Source organism: Podarcis filfolensis, assembly GCF_964270895.1.
Source record: "Podarcis filfolensis genome assembly, chromosome: 12".
NCBI lineage: Eukaryota > Metazoa > Chordata > Lepidosauria > Squamata > Lacertidae > Podarcis > Podarcis filfolensis.
The window spans coordinates 24739392-24760716 of record NC_139614.1 but is presented as its reverse complement, the minus strand read 5'-3'; the positions used below and the strand labels follow the sequence as shown (position 1 = coordinate 24760716).

The following is a 21325-nucleotide window of genomic DNA, read 5'->3' as shown; positions in this document are numbered from 1 at the left end:
TCAAAACTCCCAGGAATTTCAGGAGCAGCTTTGAGCTCTGGAAGCAGTACTGCGCCCATGATTTCAGATTAAAACTGCAGAGTGGATGGAAAGCAGAGGACCTTTTTCTGCCTCCCCACTTCCAGCTACTCTCTTAAGACTGGAGAAGAGACCCTCTTAAGAATATTAGGGGGGGTGGGCAGGGGAAGGACTAGACCATGGGGAAAATGAACATAATATTTAAGCTGTAATTCATTCATTTTCAGCTTTGTATTCTTGCTATAAAAAGTGTGCCTAGACATTCCGTTGTTGTGTCCATAACCTAGGTTTATGGTGCCATTTAGCTCCTAACTTTCATATCTCTGTTTCTAACACTGCAAAAAAAAGGTAAAGATGCAGGAGCAAAGTTGAAATTCCCTTGTCCTGCTCCCAGTAGAGGGTATCAGGGTAACCAAGACCACCTCAGTCTCACAGTGAGGTCTGAACCCAAATTAGAGTGGAACTAGATAATCCGTATCATCCAAGAACGTAATGAACCATTAACAACTCTAGACCTAATTAATCACTCCCTAGACCTACTGATTAAATCTGTGAGATTTAGTAAATCAAGAGGGCATGTGGTTGGGTGTGTTACCACAAGCAGCTTGTCTACATCACAAGGTTTCATATACTGAAACACATCCCACAACACATCAGACTGTGGCACTGGATACTTCCATTGGAACCGCAACAACTGCTAAGTGAAGGTGACTCCAGAGTAAAGTGACTTTATCCTCAAAATGTGCAGCTAGTTGGACAAAGCAAGTCACTAAATGACCCAAGGGGCCTTTCCCCACAATATCAACCTTGAGACTGCTCAGAATAGCTCCACCAGTCAGTTACTAGCAAGCTCTTAACTTACATGCCAAAATTATACAGAACTTCATGGCCAGAAGAGATCACAAAAGCCCTGTACAGTATAATAAAACAAAGATAAAAACCAATTCAAATAAAAAAACCAAAGTCAACAAGGACAAAGCAATCAACAAAATGCAGCAGCAACCAAACCAAGCTTGTTGAATATGCAACAGGAGCTCATGGAAGGCCTTTCCACAGCTCTGGGACTTTCATGAGAAGGCTGTGTTTTTCATGAAGGACATTCTGGCCTTCACCGGAAGCTTCTCAGCTGACTTTGAACTGCAAGGAGGTTCACATTGGCCACAATGGCCAATAGTCAGGGATGATGTGAGCTGCAGTCCAACAAATCTCTTGAGTTTCACCACCCCTAACTTAGGGCTTCACAGGTCAAATGGAGAAGCGGGGATGCTATGAACCAAAAAGATGAGATGACCCTGATGTATCATTAAACCAGCTCAGAGCATAGGATGCAGCATTATGCTGACTCAGACCACTGATCCACCAGCACAGGTACCTGTTACACTAACTGGTAGCAGCTCTTGCAGATCTCCCAGGTTTCAGACTACCATTTACTGAGGGCAATGCTTTCAAAGTAGGTCAAACATAAAACATTGTTATAACCAATAATAATGGAAATAATGTTTCCATTGGTATAAATTAGCACACTAGTAGGCACAAACAAACCCTCCTAGTATATAGCAAACCAAGAGGAGGCAGCGGCAAATAAAATCTAAAGCAATAGCAGTAGAAGGACTGACCAATGCTTAACAGTAGGATCTTCTGCATTTAAAATTCCACAGTAATTTATACCAAATACTTCTTGAAAACCAAGTCATTGAAGGTAGACTTGGATTGCAGGGTAGTTCATGAACACATTACAGTATGGCAATCAGTGCAGATAAATTTTATCTATCCACTATATTAAAAGTGAATGCTCTCCACTAGGGGTGGGGATGCTCTGGTACTCCAAATGCTGTTTATTGTTTATTTAGAGTATTTGTGCCCTGCTGTTCAGTCAGTGAAAGGCTCCCAAGGCAGCTTACACACAATGAAAACAAGAGAATTCCTACTCATAGGCTTACAATCTAAAACACACACACACACACACACACACACACACACACACACACGGAAAAAGGGACAGGAAGGAAGAGGAAAAACCATAGGTTGTAGCACTCCCAACTTCTATCAGTCCCAGAAAACATGGCTGTCAGGGCTGATGGGAGCTGCGGTCTGTTTTTAACCTTCCAACACAATTGAAAGCCAAGAAGTTGCAATCTGGCAAGTCTCTGGAAGGCCACAGGTTCCCCACTTGTCAAAACACTTCTCTAAGAGCTTGCGATCCAAAACCATGCCTGCCTACTTGGATATAGGGCCATCAACAAATTAAATAAATTTTTGTTTCAGTGCTATTTTTCAGGGGGAAAGGTCCCAGAACTCACCATGAACACCTCCCTTCACATATGTGGTGTGCATGTGTCACCGCAGTTACTATTAGAGGAGTTTCCTCCTGAGTAGGTGGACTGGCTCCTCTGAGACAGTGCTTGCCACCTGTGTGGTTTTTTTTCTTTTCTTTTTTTAGAAAGAAACACTCTTTATTTTAAAAAGCTTTGACGTTTTAAATAAATCCAGGGAGCTTTTGTATTTACTTAAAAACAGAAATAGTATCTTTGTAAAGATGAGAAATACTTTTCGGGAGCAACACTCGCTGAAACACTTAAGGAAAACTTTGTAAGGTTTCTTTATTAACTGGAAAGTTTTATGAGTCAGCTTACATCTGAGTTCGCGACAATGCAAGAGAGTTTATTTGCCAAACGCCCCCTTCTTTCGCTCCTTTTTCAGATTCCTTCACTTCCATGACTATCCTTACTGTATTTAAAAAAAGTGATTAGGTAACCCTGTACGGGGCGGGGGGCAACTTTCGCGGCAGGCCATTCTCATCAGCGACTTCCTAATTTAGACTCCTCGAATCCGGGCAACTACACAGAAGCACACAAACTAGGGAAGGATGCAAACAAAGGGCAGCGAGGTATTTCACTCGACTGTCCCCAACCCTGCAAGAGATAACGCAAAAGGAGGAGAAAAGCTGCAGCTAAGCAATGAATGCAAAGGCTGCAGAGCGAGTTGGGCAGATTCTCTCTCTTCTCGCCCCCCGCCCAATTTCCACATTTGCAGAAAAGTCCGTCCCGCTGGACGCACGTGGCTGCTCTGTGGAGAAAAGCCAGGCAATTCCATTGGGAGACGTCCATGACTGCAAGGCCTGGCGCTGCAAGCAAGGCGTCGGGGCCATGTTTGGCGAGAGGGGGCTCAAAAGGAGACCACCACACCCCCTGGGCAACCCCATATATTCTGCTCGCCCGCGAGGAGGGCGCGCGAGAGTCTGAGAAACTGGCGCCAAACTCCCTGCGCCCGGCGCGAAAACCCGAAGCTCTGCCAACGCCCGCGGGGCGCTTCCGCCTCACCTTGCTCCTCGGGGTCTCCGGGGCCATCCTGCTCGCGCGCCCACAAGCCCGCGCTCACTCACGCGCCCCTTTCTTGCGAGAAGCTGCTAGAGCTCGAACAAGCCGCCTGCAGACGTCGGGAGCGGGATTGTACGACCCTTGGTCGTTCAAGGGGGAGACGAGTAGGGCTTTTTGCCGTCTTCCCCTCTCCCTTTCTTTTCCAGCTTACGCTTTGGAAGAAGTTATGCCCTCGGCGCTGTTTTAACAGCTCCTTACCAGGTCTGCTGGGCAGAGGAGCTTGTGGTTGGGGTCTCCGTGCGCACTGGGCACCACGGACTCTCCCCGAGATCGGAATGGAACAGTCCAGTGGCGGGAGATGCGATGGGGCTGAGCGGCGCGGGTTCTTTCGAAACTTTCCCCGCAGAAAGGAGTCGCGCGGGTCTAGATACAGGGGCAGTTGTTCCAGTGCCCTACAAATCTTCACGGGGGGGTGAACCGAGTCCAATATTGGCGCCTACCGGAATACAGTACATCTTTCCCCGCCTTTTGGGGGCGTGGAAGTCGTTCAAACTGAGAGTCGCCGCCTTTTCCCCTAGGCCTGGCTCCAAACATTACTAGCTGCAGTTGCAGGCGGTCATTCGCCAGGTGAAACTTTTCTCCTGCTTAAAGATGTAGGACTCAACGGGAAGTATGTGCATCTTGGATTAACCGGGCTATTACGCAGCTGTGAGCGATGCAGACGACCTGTTGGAAACCGTAGTTAGATCTTATATACACGAAGTTGTAAAAGGAATCAAAAACTTTCACTGCCCTCAATTGCGTAGGGAAAAGCCCAGAATTGAATCTCAAGAAGGGATTGCAACGAGCAAGGACAATTCACCCATCCTCAATGTGAGCGGAAAACAGATGTACCAATCTTTAATTCTCTACATAATGACTCAAAGCTGCAAATGCAGCCTGGATCTGGTCTTCTGGAGTTTAAACAGTCTAAATTCTAGATTAGCCTTAGGCTATCCCAAATCATTTGTTAAAGTCATTGGGAAACTACTTCCTATGAATTAGTGATTACAAAAACACATTTGTCTGTAAATGTACTCTCAAGCAGGGTGTTCATATTGAATACAAAAATAAGAGTAAAGCAAAGTATTTAATAGACATTGCTCTCTTGAGAACGGGCATGGATGTGACACTGAGATACTGCTTACAATATTTACAATTTTGTCCTATGTATGGATACCAAAGTTTTATTCAAATCTCTTAAGCTACATAACTTAGATTTATTTGACATCCGCTGGCCCCCTTTGAAGAAAGATCAGAAAGTCAAGCAGATTTCTGATCTTCAAACTTGTAACTGTACATTTCTAGTTTTGCTGAGATCTCAGCCTTCAAGTCAATTACATATGCTATGTATTTAGATTTCTTTTAGACCCCTTCAAAACAGGTACAGTGATCAAAGTGAGCTTTTAATCTGAAATGGGTATTTTTAAAAATCACACCAACTTCTCACTATTTCATTATTCAAAGGCTATATTACAGTCTTTCTGGTCCTTTTGAAAATAAATGTAGGGTTGAGTTTGTGTTTCATGCTTAAAATGCAGGATGCTGTTCTGCGCAGAACTTTTATTCTAGTTTCCAACTATTCCCTGGTCTCATTTAGTTATCACATTACAATCAACCTTACACAGAAAATGCCAAAGGGTCAAACTGAACCAAATACATTTCTGCTTTCACCTAGTGAATGAATATTGAGATTTAATAACCTCTTCAGCTGAAAAACACTCTTCACACTGCTCAGCAAGATAGAATGCCCACCTAAACTTTACAAAATTGTGTCCTTCCATGAGAACATACACACCAACATCTAATTATGACAGCTCATTCTCTGGCACTTTCCCTATAAAGAGCAGTGTGAAACAATATACCAATACAGTGGTTCCTCGGGTTACATATGCTTCAGGTTACATGTGCTTCAGGCTACAGACTCCGCTAACCCAGAAATATTACCTCGGGTTAAGAACTTTGCTTCAGGATGAGAACAGAAATCGTGCAGCAGCGGCAGCAGGAGGCCCCATTAGCTAAAGTGGTGCTTCAAGTTAAGAACAGTTTCAGGTTAAGAACAGACCTCCAGAACAAATTAAGTTCTTAACCTGAGGTACCACTGTATACCAATTCTCTTTGGTATATACTTTCCTCTGTTGCTTTCCTGTGCCTTCAGCTCAACTTTCATTTCAGCTGTACTTTCATTCAAGCAGCGATGGGGGTCTGTTCAACCTGGCATGTCTCTGTGCCAAGACAAGTGCAGCTTCTTCCACATTTTCCTGTCTCTGTCTTTGCCAGAACCTATAAAAACAATTCTGCAACTTTAAAGCTAAAGTTTGCTTTCTCTTCTCACCATCCCATTTTCCTTTTGCATCATGTCTATATGTGGGCCTTGGAGTGGGGAAGAAGACACGTTCCATGATGGATCTGATTCCTGCCCACTGCTGTAGCTGAGTGTTTAGGAAGCTATGGTACTCTGTTTCTAGTGTAGATTTGAGTCCTGGGAGCCCCCTCTCTTTTGCCTCTGACATGACTGTTTCTGGCTAGACGCTCAAAAGTAAATAGGGCCATATTCACCCCTTCCATCTCTTGCTTCCCAACCCTACACAGTGATCTACTGGGGAGTCCATGATCCATGTTTATTACTTCTTTATTTATAAACCACTTCTCAGCCAGAGGCTATCAAAGCTGTTTACAACAGAATTAAAATAGGATAAAATAACTATTCTAAAAACAAAACCATTCCTACAGATGTAAAAGTAATATTTCATAAGTGACTGGGTCACATCTCAGTCAAATACGTCTTCAGCAAGCAACTAAACATGATGACTCTGGGTGTCTGTCTAATTTTAGCTGGTAATTGATTCCCTGTGCATCTGTGGCTGCCCTTGTTTGCATGTCATGGCTGCTGCCTTTGACTACTTTTCTCCCTGTGTCCCAGGGGACCGAGTGTACTCTCTGAAGGCCTCTTCTGCAGATAGCAATGTGCGAGTTGTCTTGTGTGGCCCCTTCTTCCTCCCTTTGGTTGTTGTGCACCAAAACAGAGGTGAACTGAATCCCTGACTGTACAGATATTAGGCACCAGCACTGGTGATGCAAGGGATGAGCTTGGGACATGTGCCCCTGCCTTTGACACTATTGGCTCCCTTTGTATGTGGACACCTTTGCCAGTGTAGTCCCCACATGTTAGGCTCTGGCAGTGTTTCTTGGGATGCTGGAGATGTGTCTATGGTTTTGATACCATATAGGGATTTTGAGTTTTCTCTTCCTCACAGGCTGAACATAAGGGAAGTAGCAGAACAGCTGCATATCTCCTGTCCCAGTGTCATTAGTATATACAGTGGTACTTCTATTTACGAACTTAATTTGTTCCAGAGCTCTGTTCTTAACCTGAAACCATTCTTAACCTGAGGTAACACTTTAGCTAATGGGGCCTCCCGTTGCCACTGCGCCACTGCCACACAATTTCTGTTCTCATCCTGGGGCAAAGTTCTTAACCCGAGGTACTACTTCCAGGAGTCTGTAACCTGAAGTGTTTGTAACCCAAGGAGTTTGTAACCCAAGATACCACTGTATAGGAATGGTCGGCACAGGTTATCCAGCCCACCGTTCTCATTTTTCAGTTAGAATCAGTGCTTTTTTCTTTAAAAAAATGTTTAGGGGTACTCTCATTTTCCACATTTCAAACCATGCTCAACATGAAAAAAATACTTAATACAACATAACAAAAGTAGCCATAAACAAGAAATAAAACATTAAAAAATATGCAACCAAACTTAACAATTTCCACATAAATGACAACAAAATCTAAAAAATATATACAAAAAACCTAACAGCAACCGCCCTTCCAACAAAAAAGCGCCAAACACCCAAACTCAAGAGATTGACACAAACTAACCAGTCAAACATACAGACCCTCAAACATATACACCCTATAGCTTTAATCACCTTGGGCTATCATTGCTGCTACCAAACCAGCTTCTATGCTAACCTTCTTAGCCTAAATTCCAAATGTGCAGATACTAGTAGTGGTTAATCAGGGACAAGGAAAATGGTGTCTGCACAAGTTCAAATGTACTCTCTTCTTTTGGATATTACAGGGTTGAGTGCTAGCTTTAGAACAAAGACCAGCTCCAGACCTCCTTTTTATTGCAAATCCATGATGACTTGTGCTCACGATGCTATCAGGGCAGTCATATATTATCTCACTTTCAGTACTGTTCGTACTGTGCTTGAAAAAGTTTTGGGATGCTCACATCGCTTCATTTCCGATCGGTGCATATACCATAACTCCCTTCTCTGGAACATTTCAGACCACAAATGTTTGGGTTTATTTCCCACCTCACTATTTTCTTGTGCTATAGCCCTTCCAGACAACCATAATGTGGTCAATAACATCTTGCAGAATACACTTGTAATAAAACACCAGTCTGGAGGGACCCAAAGTTTCAGCTTCAGAAAAGATAAACTCTGGCTTACAAGAATACCTTATGCTACTGCTTTAGAAATGTCTATAATCTCCACCTGTAGGCTGCAGAACAGACGTATGCATATACATCAACTAGTGTTCATGTAGTTTAGCAATGAAAGCAATATTTGATCTGACACAATGTAACAAGCTCTCATTGATTATGATATTGTCATCCAATTAAAAACATCCTTGGCTACATTTCAGACTATATCAGAGCTAATAGTGGTGAGTAAAGGGGCTGCCCCCACACAGAACCATCACAGTACTGTACATCAAATCACAGCCTATTTAAATGTTAGTTTGCATTGCATCTCCCCAACAGAGAAAGATACAGTTGCAACTTATGGGTGTGAATAAGGAGCTTTATTGAAACTGGGTAAATAAAGTGGGGGAAATGAACACTACCAAAGTTTCTTGTGAAAGTGGAGACTTCTGTGTTCTCAAGATGCTTTTTATGGTTTCTGTTTTTGCCTGTCCTGGCATTCAACATTAGGAAGCATTTCCATTTAGGAAAGCTGTCCAGGGGTTCATGCAAACCATGAAGGACTGATCTGAAATGACTGCAGTAGAATGTCCTGTACATTTCATTGAATTAAAATTGCACTGCATTATAATACAAATGTGCAGCTACCTTCAGAACTGTCAAATATTCTTTGGAACTGTATAATATCCCTGGCTATTTTATCCAGCTTGCTGCTTTCTTCCCTCTTTTTTTTTAAACTTTACACTTTTATACAGTTATCCTTTTTATATGCAGTCATTCTTTTCACCAGTATTTCATTTTAAAATGTTTGGCGATTAGGCTGTTCTTTCTGCTTTTAACTTAACAATAGAGTCCACTTCTTCATTTTACTGGAATTAATTTGGCTGTAACCTCCCCAACTGTATCTCAAATACCTCTCACTTTACCACTGTGGATTTCCCATGCATTACTGAATTTCTGCCACTTTTCAAAAACCTCTTTTCACCTTTACTTCAAAGTCTTCTCCTCTAAGCTCTGATCGTCTTTGTGTTATTACCTTTTCTATAGACTCTCATCAGTGTCTTCAGACTTGATGTTATAGCTAGATCCTAGGTGCTCTTCAGCTGCAACCCGATATATCACATTTGGTGTATTTTATAACTATTGGGTCTGGACTAGCCTTTGACTTTTCTCATCATCTTATGAGAGTATTTCTGGTGATTGCCCAGCCCTTTGAATATAAACCATGCAGTGAAATTCATAACCATAATTCTGCTCGAGACTTATGATACACCCTATAATTGGGCTGAAGCACTTTTGAACTGCTGCTTTCTGAGCAGAATAAATGTGTACATGAAGACATTATTAGCTGCTATGAAAACGTACCACATCTGTCCACTTATACAAGTCCCCTTCATTGTAGTCTTATAGTGGCATAAAATATAATTATACAATAAGGGCATCATCTGTTAAATGACCTTGCAAAAGGGGGCAAGTATGTTTTAATTGAATAAATACTGTATCTTGATGTTTTGTTTGTTGATTCTCAAAATACAAGCAGTAAACTAAAATCCATTTTTCATTCGTGCTTCTAACAGTTTCTAATTTGGGGGTCGTGGGGTCCATTGTAATAAGCACTCTGAAGATTTCTGATCCCAAGTTCCTGCCACCACATTTCTCCTAGACCTGTCAAGCATTTTAAGTAGCCTGCACTTTCCCACACTTCTCAATGAATACTGACATACCTAACTTAAAAGGATTACTTGCTGCTGAGAGGAATTGTAATCCTCTTTTTCCTGCTCTGTAAATCCTCCGGTAAGTAAAAAAGAACGGCTGAGACCTGTTTGGCAATGCAGGGTAATCACCATCTCATAAGATATAGCTCCATACCAAAAAAACCAAAACAAAAAACCTTAAAATTTACTTATGGTCACACTTGTCCAGGCACAGAGTCTAGGTGTTTTAATCGACGACTCTCTCATTTCCTCAGCCTTTCAATATTTGTACTACTTTTTAATTAAAAAAAAAAACACCTTTTTTATATCCGCAGTTTTAATGTCAGCCATTTGCATAAGAGCCTGAATCTTACAGACAACACAATAAAATGTTACTCCACATGATACAGGCAAGAAAGCTTGTGAGCTCCTTGTGCTTTTTAGATTTCCTTTTTAGCTAACAACATTCACAGATCTTATTTGTGGTCATGAGCAGCTTATGGATTTCACTACAGAAGAATTGCAGAAGTTCCATTCATACAATAAAGGAGGAGGATTCATTCTTATTCTTTCCTTGCTTACATGCAATATATTAACTTGCTGTTGGTGGTTCAATGTAGGGTTAAATCTAGACTTTGATCTAGGCTTGTCCTTCTGTAAATGAAAGGACTCCTTCGATCTAGAGGCTTCCTCTGGTGGATGTGAGGAGGTGATTTTCACCAATTCCCACCCACCCAGTCCCCACACCACCTTACATACTACTTTGAAGGATCCATTAACTCTCGAGTAGTTCTGCAGAGCACAGGAGGGTGCAGGAGGAAAGGGGATCAGTGAAAATTGCCCTTTCCAGTAGCAGGAGCATCCCATTCCCATAAATGTGATGTGTTATGGATCCAAGTCAAAGCCTGCATACCTTATACAGTGGTACCTCGGGTTAAGTGCTTAATTCGTTCCGGAGGTCCGTTCTTAACCTGAAACTGTTCTTAACCTGAAGCACCACTTTTAGCTATTGGGGCCTCCTGCTGCTGCTGCGCCATCAGAGCACGATTTCTGTTCTCATCCTGAAGCAAAGTTCTTAACCCAAGGTACTATTTCTGGGTTAGCAGAGTCTGTAACCTGAAGCGTATGTAACCCGAGGTACCACTGTACAGCCAAACGATCTGTATTTGGGCTGCCAAACTGATCTCTGGTGCTGATGTTCCATCACCAGGTAGCCACAAAGCATAACACAATGCTTTGTGACCTGGTAGATGTGGCAACTCTTCCTAAGTACATATGCGCTGGGACAGTTTCTGATGACTGCATCTTGGAGCAACTTACTATTTCCTAAACTAGCCAGCAACAATACCTAAAAATGTGCTGAGTTTTTAAGTGGGTCTATTTCCAATTAACAGAGATTAAGGAATCATCTTTCAGCAACACCTGAACTGCCATGATCTTGCTCTTGGTTTGCAGAGATTTGGTCACTAGCTTAGCCTAGAAGAACTAAGAGTTCTTCTCAATGCCTTTTTTTCAGCCCGAGCACAGTTCCAGCACCTCTCAGGTGGGTGCCAATGCGGGCCAGCGCTCCCTCCATCGGCTTCTTGCCTTTACATGCTTATGAGAAGCCCAAAATGAACAGTTCAAGTCAAAATGGAAGCTGGCCAGTGTGTGAGAATCTACACTTCATTCATCTGGGCAGGCACCTTCTACTCGCAACAGCAGCAGCATCCCAGAGTCTCACACAAAGTTCCTTCTCATTCCTGCTGCCCAAGATAACTTTTCCTGGAGATGCCATGGACCTTCTGCATACAAATTATGCACTCATCACTGAGGTGTGGACTCTTGGCAGATTAGAGCTGTTCTTTTCTGCTAGGCCTTGCATGGAAATTTTTACAGGGTTCTTTAAAGCACAGATTCCCCATCAGCCACCTCATGAATTAAGAAAAGGAGGAAAACGTCATACATAAAGCATGCTTTCCTTCTGGCTTATACTCTATCAGTGGTGGTTTCTTCATAAGAGTTGGTATTTCTTATCTACTATCAATGCTATTCACTTATGAATCTTGCTTAGTTTGGTAAATAGCAGGCATTAATAAAAAAAGGAGTACTTTAAGGGTATTTGCTATGTAAGCCTGCAGGTGAAGAAGATCAGGTTCTGTCCAAAGAAGAGGACACTTTATAGGGTTTCGGCAGTCTCTTTTAAGTATGAAAAGTGGGCACACATTGCCTGTCATTTAAGTGCTTAATAAACATGAACCCAAAGCTTGTATTTTTTCAACTTTCAGTTTCCAACTCTACATTTTGTGTCCAACTGCATTCTAAAAAAAAAAAAAAAAACCTTGAATGTTTTAGCTTTGTTTTTATTCTGGCTGTGCTTGGTTTTTTTTTAAAAAATAAAAATTCAGGCCTTATCGGTCCTGGAGGTCTTATTAAACATGATTAGAGAGGACCAGCTGGTTAAAGGGATTCAGGTCGGAGCTAAACAGTATAAACTGAGAGCATTTGCAGATGATCTAGTTTTAACCCTGGAAGAGCCAGACACTAGTACGAAAAGAGTTTTAGAATTAATACAAACATTTGGTCAAGTAGCAGGTTTTAAGCTGAATAAACAGAAAACGAAAGTACTGGATAAAAACTTAACAGCTGTTGAAAGGGAGAAGTTTCAGAGTGAAACTGGTTTGACAGTAGCAAAGAAGGTGAAATACCTAGGGATTAATTTGACATCTAAGAATGTGAACTTAGTTAAAGACAATTATGAGAAATGTTGGACAGAAGTTAAGAAAGATCTAGAAATATGGTCAAATCTAAGACTTTCCTTGTTGGGCCGAATTGCTGTTATTAAGATGAATGTCTTGCCGAGAATGTTGTTTTTGTTTCAAACATTGCAGATTTTGGACAAAATGGATTGTTTCAAGAGGTGGCAAAAAGATATATCTAGATTTGTCTGGCAGGGCAAAAAGCCCAGAATAAAATTTAAGATATTAACTGATGCGAAAGAAAGAGGGGGGTTTGCCCTGCCGGACTTAAAGTTGTATTATGAATCAGCGGCCTTTTGCTGGCTGAAAAACTGGCTGCTTCTTGAGAACACAGACATTTTGGATCTGGAAGGGTTCAATAACAGATTTGGCTGGCATGCATATTTATGGTACGACAAGGTAAAAATCCATCAAGGTTTCAAAAACCATATTGTCAGGAAAGCATTATATAATGTCTGGATTCGGTATAAAGATTTGTTAGAAAACAAAACCCCTAGGTGGTTGTCACCAATGGAGGCTAAGGAAGTGAAAAAACTTAATATGGAATCCAAATGGCCGAAGTATTGGGAAATTATAGAACATGAGGAGGGAAAAGTAAAATTGCAGAGTTATGAGAAGTTGAAATTTAAAGTAAGAGACTGGCTGCATTACTACCAGATAAATGAAGTTTTTAAACAGGACAGGAAAATTGGCTTCCAGGTGGAGAGGTCAAAATTAGAAACAGAGCTTTTGGAACCCAGCACTAAAAATCTGTCAAGAATGTATAACTTGTTGCTGAAATGGAATACACAGGATGAGACGGTCAAATCAGCTATGATTAAATGGGCACAAGACATTGGTCATAACATTATGTTTGCTGACTGGGAACAGTTATGGACCACCGGTATAAAGTTTACGGCATGTAATGCCTTAAGAGAAAACATTATGAAAATGATCTATAGGTGGTACATGACTCCAGTCAAGCTTGCAAAAATTTACCACACGCCCAATAATAAATGCTGGAAATGTAAGGAAACTGAAGGTACCTTTTACCACCTTTGGTGGACGTGCCCAAGGATTAAGGTCTTCTGGGAAATGATTTATAATGAAATGAAGAAGGTGCTTAAATGCACATTTGTGAAGAAACCAGAGGCCTTTCTCCTGGGCATGGTGGGCCAATTGGTCTCAAAGAAAGATAGGACGTTTTTCATGTATGCTACAACAGCAGCAAGAGTACTTCTGGCAAAGTACTGGAAGACACAAGAACTACCCACACTGGAAGAATGGCAGACCAAGGTGATTGACTACATGGGACTGGCGGAGATGACTGGCAGAATCCGTGACCAAGGGAGAGAGACGGTGGAAGAAGATTGGAAGAAATTTAAAGTTTATCTTAAGAACTGTTGCAAAATTAATGAGTGTTAAAATGTTTTGGGTCAGGTAAAACAGAATTGCGGGGACAAACAATTGGATATGAGAAAAAGGATTTAAAGAAAAAAAAAGTGTTATAAGTTGACATTGGGGCTTGCTGGAAAACTTCAAAATAGGGATGCAGAAAAGGGAGGTATGAGGAAGTCGATGAAAGAAGGTTTAAGAAAAAATGTGAAGAAATTATACGTGTTTATATGTTTGTTTGTTTTTGTATTGTTTTGTATTGTCTATTATTATGTGTTAAAAAACCAATAAAATTTTTATAAAAAAAATTAAAAAAATTCAGGCCTTAATGTCTAATATTATTGACCACCGCTTTGTGGGTTTGTTTGTTTTTTCAATCAAGCAGAACATCAATATTATGAAACAAATTGATTTCAATGGGACTTAATCATGACCAACTTTTCACATTGGTTTCTATGGGAGTTAAGTGCAATTACCGTATTTCTCGCCCTATAGGACGTACTTTTTCCCCTCCAAAAATGAAGGGGAAATGTGTGTGTCTCCTATGGGGCGAATGCAGGCTTTCGCTGAAGCCTGGAGAGTGAGAGGGGTCAGTGCGCACTGACCCCTCTTGCTCTCCAGGCTTCAGGAAGCTATCCGCAAGCCTTGGGAGCCCGTGGGAGTTCCCGCCGGGCTCTCAAGGCTTGCGGATAGCAGCCTGTTCTGGGGGCTGGGGTCGGGGGAAGCTCGGGCTTCCCCTGCCCCAGCCCTGCGCCTGGGGGGGGGAATAAAATTTATTTTCTTTATTTTCCCCCCAAAAAACTAGGTGTGTCCTATGGGCCAGTGCGCCCTATAGGGCGAAAAATACGGTAATTTAGTCTGGATCCAGTCCATTGTATATTAGGGTGCCATTTTATGTTACAGAATGCAGGGAAGAAATTTGAAAAGGCTATTTTTGTTCTTTTGTTCAACACATACATAAATGCATGTTTGAATCCTACTATAAAGTCAACTCGGCTACCGTTATTTCTTAACTGGGCAGTTTATAACCATGTATGTATATGTATATAGAAATATATGTGACAGCTGAACAGAACGCTTTAGGCACCTGATAAAGAAAGCCTTGATCCATGAAGGTTTATGTCACAATAAATCTATTTGTCCTTTAATGGTGATGGGGAACGGTGAGGATCTGGCAGATATTGTCACAGCAGAACTCCCATCATTCCTGGCAATTAGCCATGCTGGCTGTAGCTGATGGGAGCAGCAAACCAACATCTGGAGGGTCAAAGGTTTCCCACTTCAGATCTAGGGTTTCCTGAGTTCTAGATACCCAGATTTTCCAGGAGGTATCCACGTTAGTCTATGGCAGCAAAAGCAACAAAAGAACCCTGAGGTATCTTAAAAGATCAAGATATTTATTATAGCTTAAGCTTTCATGGACTTTCAGCTGAAAAGAGAACTCAAAGGCAGGAAACTTGATGCCATAATAAATTTGTTAGTCTTTAAGGTGCTGCAAGGCTCTTTGTTGTTCTAGATGCCTAGTGTAAGCCGCATAACCCGCTTACCGGTTCTTTGAATACGCCATAGTGCTAAAGTACTATCATTGGGTCTTTTTATTACAATTTAATGCACAGATAAGGAAATGAATCAATCAGAAGACCCTGAAAAGTCATTGCATTTTCTTCTTTCAGTTGGAGCACCTCAAAAGAAATAGATTCCGGGGGGAGGGTTATATCTTCTAAATTTAGGATATGATTAACTCCTCTTCTAATGCCTTGGAGTGCTTATCCTCTTCTGCAAATTGTCAATATTATCCCCCTTAATTATGTAAACTGAGAATGAACATCTAAAAATGCAGGCAGTTTAAGCAGTAGATATTTATATTTTCACAGCATCTTTCTCACTCTATTTTGATTATTTAAATTTGCAGCTGTCCTCTCGTTGCTGAGATTCTTTCTCCACCCACCAGATTCAAACATTTCTCATCTCTTGTAGATTCTTTTTTCCCTGTTTTTACACTCGTTTGGGTGTCATTTAATTTTACAAGGAACAAAGCTTGCCTTTATTCTCAGTTTTTTTCCTCTCCTAGCAAAACTAAACAGCAGCCAAAACAACAGCTTTTCTCAGATTTCTATAGAATTTGGAACAAATGAAATCTTGTAGAATTTGGAACAAACAGAAACAAATGAGGAACAAAGCAGCGCCAAAAACAGATATACTGACTGTAGAAACATGTTTTTTAAAAAATTCATAAAGCAATGATTATACCTTAGGCCCACTTCATACAATATGTCATTTCTGAGTAGGAAATTGCTTGAATCCTACCAGTTGCGGTAAGATCCACCAATTGTGTCTCCCTGTTCTCCATGCACACTGAAATTGTGAAATATGTGAGTATGAACTAAGTTAAGAAAAATGAAGGAAAAGATTGTACTGGGGAGGAAAGGTCTCTTATTACTAAACAATATATTACTCAGTAGTCTGTCTACAGATTAATGCTCAAAATAAAAGGCCCAAATAAAGGTGGAAGCAGAACTTGCACCATTGCTGAAATCAAACGTACATTTGGGTGCCATTGCTAACAATAAGAAACCTCATAGAAAATTTAGTTCCTATTTTATGAGGTAGCAATTTTACAGCAAAGCTCCCTGGAGAGGGAATATATCTGTGGAGAGCACACAGAATGGACTGCAAATGCTACTAGGGCTATTTATGAGAATAAATCAACCAAAAATCAATTGGGGCAGATATATTTTCCCAAAGCCAAATAAATATTTGTCAGCCTTTGTTACTAGGTTCGTAATTAATATTCTTTCTTGAAAACAACTACATTTATAAAGTTTTTGCAGAAAATTCTGGTTTGGTTATTGTTTACTGGGCAGGAACAGGCTTATCTCACTTTCCCAGAAAGAAGCACTGGTATAGAACAGCTATGGAAACTTGCCACGCTGCCCCAGGAATAACATAATGGTTAAAAAAACCAATGCCAGGAAATTATCTGAATCCTCAACCCTAAAATTCAGTTCACGAGACATTTCGAAAAGCTGTTGTCTTTGAGTGCTCTGCTCTTGTTTTAGGATTAGATAAGCTCCTTTTCCAAAATCAAACTACAACTACATTCTTCTTCTTTTTTCCCCCCTACAACCACAATCTTCTTGAAAGGTTAGCTGTAAAGCAGCTAGCCATCTCATACTGAAACTATCCTTGTTTTTATTCTGTTGATTTGTAATGAAAACTGGTGTTCAGAGATGGGCAAAGCATAGATGTGACCTAATTTGCATCTTTGTTTAACTATCTGCAGAAAAACACTGCCTGCTTCTTGTACAGAGCCTTTTACCATTATCAGTGTATGTTATCACCTAATAATGCGAATCATATTTAAGGATGCAGAAGAAATTCAATTCAGTACACATTTAGATCATAGAATCAGGGTTGGAAGGGACCCTGAGGATCATCTAGTTCAACGCCTTGCAATGCAGGAATATGCAGCTGTCCCATATGGGGATCAAACCTGCAACCTTAGTGTTATCAGCAGCACACTCTAACGGTCTAACCAACTGAGCTATCCAGGCTGATAAAAGGAAGGTCATTAATAGACACTGAAAAGACCACAGAATCCCGAATCCATCAAAGTTGCACTTTCTAAAACAATATATGAACCAAAACACAACTATCCTTCAAAACTACCTTTTAGCTACACTTTAAAGGTCACTTACCCCAAATAATCTGTTCACTGAATGTTCACCCCAGTTTGATTGCAAGGAAATTAGACGATGCTGGCTACTTATTGAGGATTCATTCTGATCAGTTTGAGGAAAATTAGACGAGCCTTGCATCAAGTAAATGTTATGCCACACTTCCTAGTGCATTTTCCTGACCTTTACCTTATTACAGGAAGTCTAATATTGGGGGAAGCATGTTTGCTGTGCAAGGGTGCAAAGTCAACTTGAATTTGCTGGTATGCAACTAATCCTACCAGAAAACAGAGACAGACTGGAAGCATCCTAAAAGGCCACAAAGTGGTGCCCAAGTCTATAGTGCTGCTGGCTGATTGGGGAGAACCTAAGAAACAACGGAGGCGGGGGTGGTGGGATTGGAAGGGGAAACAATTGATGCATTAAGCAGACAGCCTCAGCTGGCTACCTAATGAGGCACAGGGTTAAGAATGTTGGTTTCTGACCTGGGTTCAAATCAGTGATGAGCAATGAGCTTACTGAACAGCACTCAGCTTGTTAAGTCTCTTAAGCATGAATTCCCTTGCTGGTGGCATAGAAATATAAATGACCTGACTCGCAGGCTGCACTGAACAAGATAAGGATCATAAACCTTACATGCCAAGTGTGTTATCGAAATGCATGTTTGTAACGTTTGCTTAACTATCTAAAATTAAATATTTTAAGTGATAGGAACACAGTAGTATGGCATTTCTGCACCTTAACAGGCGTGTAGTCTGCCACTGGCAGTGCTCAAAGTAGGGGGGGGTCTTATCCCACTGTATTTGGGTCTGGCCTAATCTGAAATGAAATCACCACACTTACTTTTCTCTCCAACTTTCAGTACAGGTCACTGCAGAACACCAATGATGGTGGTTCAGTGAAGGGCATTGTTAGGAGAAGGATCATGGAGTCTGAGCTCTGGGTCTTTTGTGCCAGCCCTCCCTTTTCTTTCATTTTTTTTAAAAAACTATACTTACAAGACAAATGGGTGCAGTGCAAAGTGCAATGCTGGTGAGACACCAGTCATCCACCATTTTAATTTGCCCAGAGGCATATGTACTTATAAATTAGTATGTGCAAGTTTCATGTACGTTCATATGGCATGTGCTAGTACCCAGAGAATCCTTAATGTTCCTAGCAATGCCCTGGGTTCAACTAGTCTGATATTTTTTAAGAAGCAGTGAGAAAAAATGCTATACTCCTCCTCTCTCGAAACACACTATCAGACCATTTTAGGACATGTTACAGTAGATGACCTTATACTAGCGGCAAAGGATTTTGATACCTGTAAAGAAGGGACAGAGGAACTGCTCCACTTGCTCTGGGAAGCTGGCTACCGAGTTTCCCAGAAAAAGGCACAGTTATGTTTAGAAAAGGTCAAATATTTGGGCTTTGACATCTCACACCAACAACGAGCATTGAGACCAGAGAGGAAAGAAGCTATTTGCCTTATCAAGGAACCTACCACAAGGAAACAACTCAGAGGATTCCTGGGAACAGCAGGGTTTTGTAGACTATGGATACCTGATTTCAGCAGTCTGGCCAAGCCCTTACATGAAAGCACTCAAGGTGCAGAAAAGGACCCATTCGTATGGGGACCTGAGCAGCAACAAGCCTTTTTAGTTATCAAACAACGACTTATGGAGGCCCCAGCCCTTGGGCTGCCTAATTCGGAAAAACCCTTTCAGCTGTATGTACATGAACAGAATGGGATTGCAGCGGCAGTCCTGACCCAGAGATTAGGAAGTTGGAACCGTCCAGTAGCTTATTTGTCTAAACAATTGGACTCAGTAGCAAAAGGATGGCCTCCATGCCTAAGGGCAGTAGCGGCCACTGCAAGCCTTGTCAAAGAAGCTGATAAATTTACCTTTGGCCAGACGATGTATGTGAATGTACCTCATGCTGTTCTGACACTCATGGAATATAAGGGTAGTTATTGGCTAACGAACCCAAGGATGGCTAGATACCAAGGCCTATTGTGTGAAAATCCCAGGAGTCATCTACGAGTAGTGAATATGCTCAATCCAGCAACTTTGCTGCCCCTACCAGAGGTAGATGATGAAGAATCACATGATTGTCTCCAAATAATGGATGAAGTTTATTCCAGTAGACCCGATCTGAAAGATGAACCATTGAAAAATCCAGATGTTGTATATTATACTGATGGTAGCAGTTACCTGCATGAAGGTGCCAGACGAGCAGGATATGCTGTGGTCACCAATGAGGAAGTTGTGGAAGCTGAAGCTTTGCCTGCTGGCACCTCAGCACAAAAAGCTGAACTTATAGGTTTAACTAGAGCTCTGCAATTGGCAGCCGGATGTAAGGCAAACATCTATACTGATTCTAAATATGCCTTCTTAACCCTGCATGCACATGGAGCTCTATGGAAAGAAAGAGGTCTAATCGGAGCCCACGGGAAGGCCTTGAAATATGGACCTGAAGTAGAAATCCTGTTGGAAGCAGTATGGGCTCCAGAACAGATTGCTGTAATGCACTGCAAAGGTCATGGACGAGGAAGGGATCCAATAACCAGAGGAAATCATGCTGCTGACAAAGCAGCCCGAGAGGCAGCCCAAAAGCCTGTGAGAGGATTTATAGCAGCCCTCATACCAGAGGTAGTTCCAGAAGAAGTTAAACCTCACTATACCCCAGAAGAGAGGAAGTGGGCTGAACAGGAAGGAGCGGTTGTGAAGGACGGTTGGATGATCCTGCCGGACAATAGGATTTATGTACCTCATCACCTAGCAGGCACAATTGTAAGAAATTATCATGAATCTACTCACCTTGGCGGTACTGCAACCAGAGAGAGTCTCAGTCGGAAGTTGTATATTATTAACCTATCACAATTAGCAACTTGCATTTCACAGAAATGTGTTCTTTGTGCTAAAAACAATCCCAGGCAGGGACTGGTACAACCTCCTGGAATCCAACATGTGGGATACGTCCCCATGGAAAGCCTAATTGTGGACTTCACAGAGCTGGTCCCTTCTAAGGGATTCAAGTATCTCCTTGTGTTTGTAGATACTCTTACCGGATGGGTTGAAGCTTTTCCCACCCGAACTGAAAAGGCACGAGAGGTAACTAAGAGACTCCTCACTGAATTGATCCCGAGGTTTGGATTACCTAGATGCATTGGAAGTGATAATGGGCCAGCGTTCATTGATCAAGTAGTATAAGAAGTATGTCGAGTCCTACAAGTGAAATGGAGACTGCATGCAGCATATAGGCCTCAGAGTTCGGGGAAACTGAAAGAATGAATCGGACTCTGAAAACCCAATTGGCAAAATTAACCCAGGAAACGGGATTGGGATGGGTAGATGTGTTACCCATAACACTGTTTCGTGTTCGGTGCGCACCCACAAAAAGACTTAAGTTGTCACCTTTTGAGCTCCTGTATGGGAGGCTGCCCTCCTTTGTTCAGGATATTCCAGCTGACCTTAAACAAATAGGAGACCATGTGACACAGGGACAAGTGCAATCTCTCTCCCGTGTTTTTGTTTCTCTTAACAGGTGGGCCCTCGAGCGCACGCCGTGCAGCATTGCCGAGCCGATTCATCAGTTCCAGGCTGGCGATAGCGTATGGGTGAAAGAGTGGAAATGCGATCCACTTGCACCTAAGTGGCGTGGACCTTACACCGTCTTGCTCTCTACTCCAACAGCGGTGAAGGTAGCTGAGGTGACCCCCTGGATTCATCACTCCCGTTTGAAGAAGTCCGAAGGCAGTTGGACGTGCAAAGGTGACCCCTCTAATCCTTTTAAACTGACTCTCTCCAAAAAAACCCTGTATCTAGCCCTACGGGGAATGGGCTAGGTCACGGGCAACATTAGACAACTGGCCTACTGCAGCCACAACCTGGAAGCTGGCTGACCTGCGCACGCCTGAAGCTTGAGGAGCGTCTGAACCAGCGATTGTGAACGGGAAGATTCTCTTATACAATTGATTGACTGCCCCCCCCCCTTGTGGAACAATTATCAGGGATATTACTCATTGGGGATCCTCGGGATATATGT

At 41.9% G+C, this 21325-nt stretch overlaps 1 protein-coding gene across 8 annotated transcripts in view; it reads right to left on the bottom strand.

Annotated features, from left to right (window-relative positions):
• The window catches only part of CDCA7L (cell division cycle associated 7 like), a 64591-nt gene that overhangs the window by 19847 nt on the left and 23419 nt on the right, over positions 1-21325 (bottom strand). The window contains exon 3 of one of the 8 annotated variants that reach the window (XM_083578741.1): positions 3594-4061. The exons of 3 other annotated variants lie outside the window; for them this stretch is intronic. Coding sequence is in view for 2 of the 5 variants with exons in the window: in XM_083578738.1 (XP_083434864.1) it covers positions 17315-17434 (120 nt within the window). In the remaining 3 variants the exon portion in view is untranslated. Of the gene's footprint in view, positions 1-2651; positions 2749-3338; positions 4062-17314; positions 17473-21325 lie in introns of those variants that run through there. 4 more of the 8 variants (XM_083578738.1, XM_083578739.1, XM_083578744.1 and 1 more) reach the window with 4 other exon arrangements.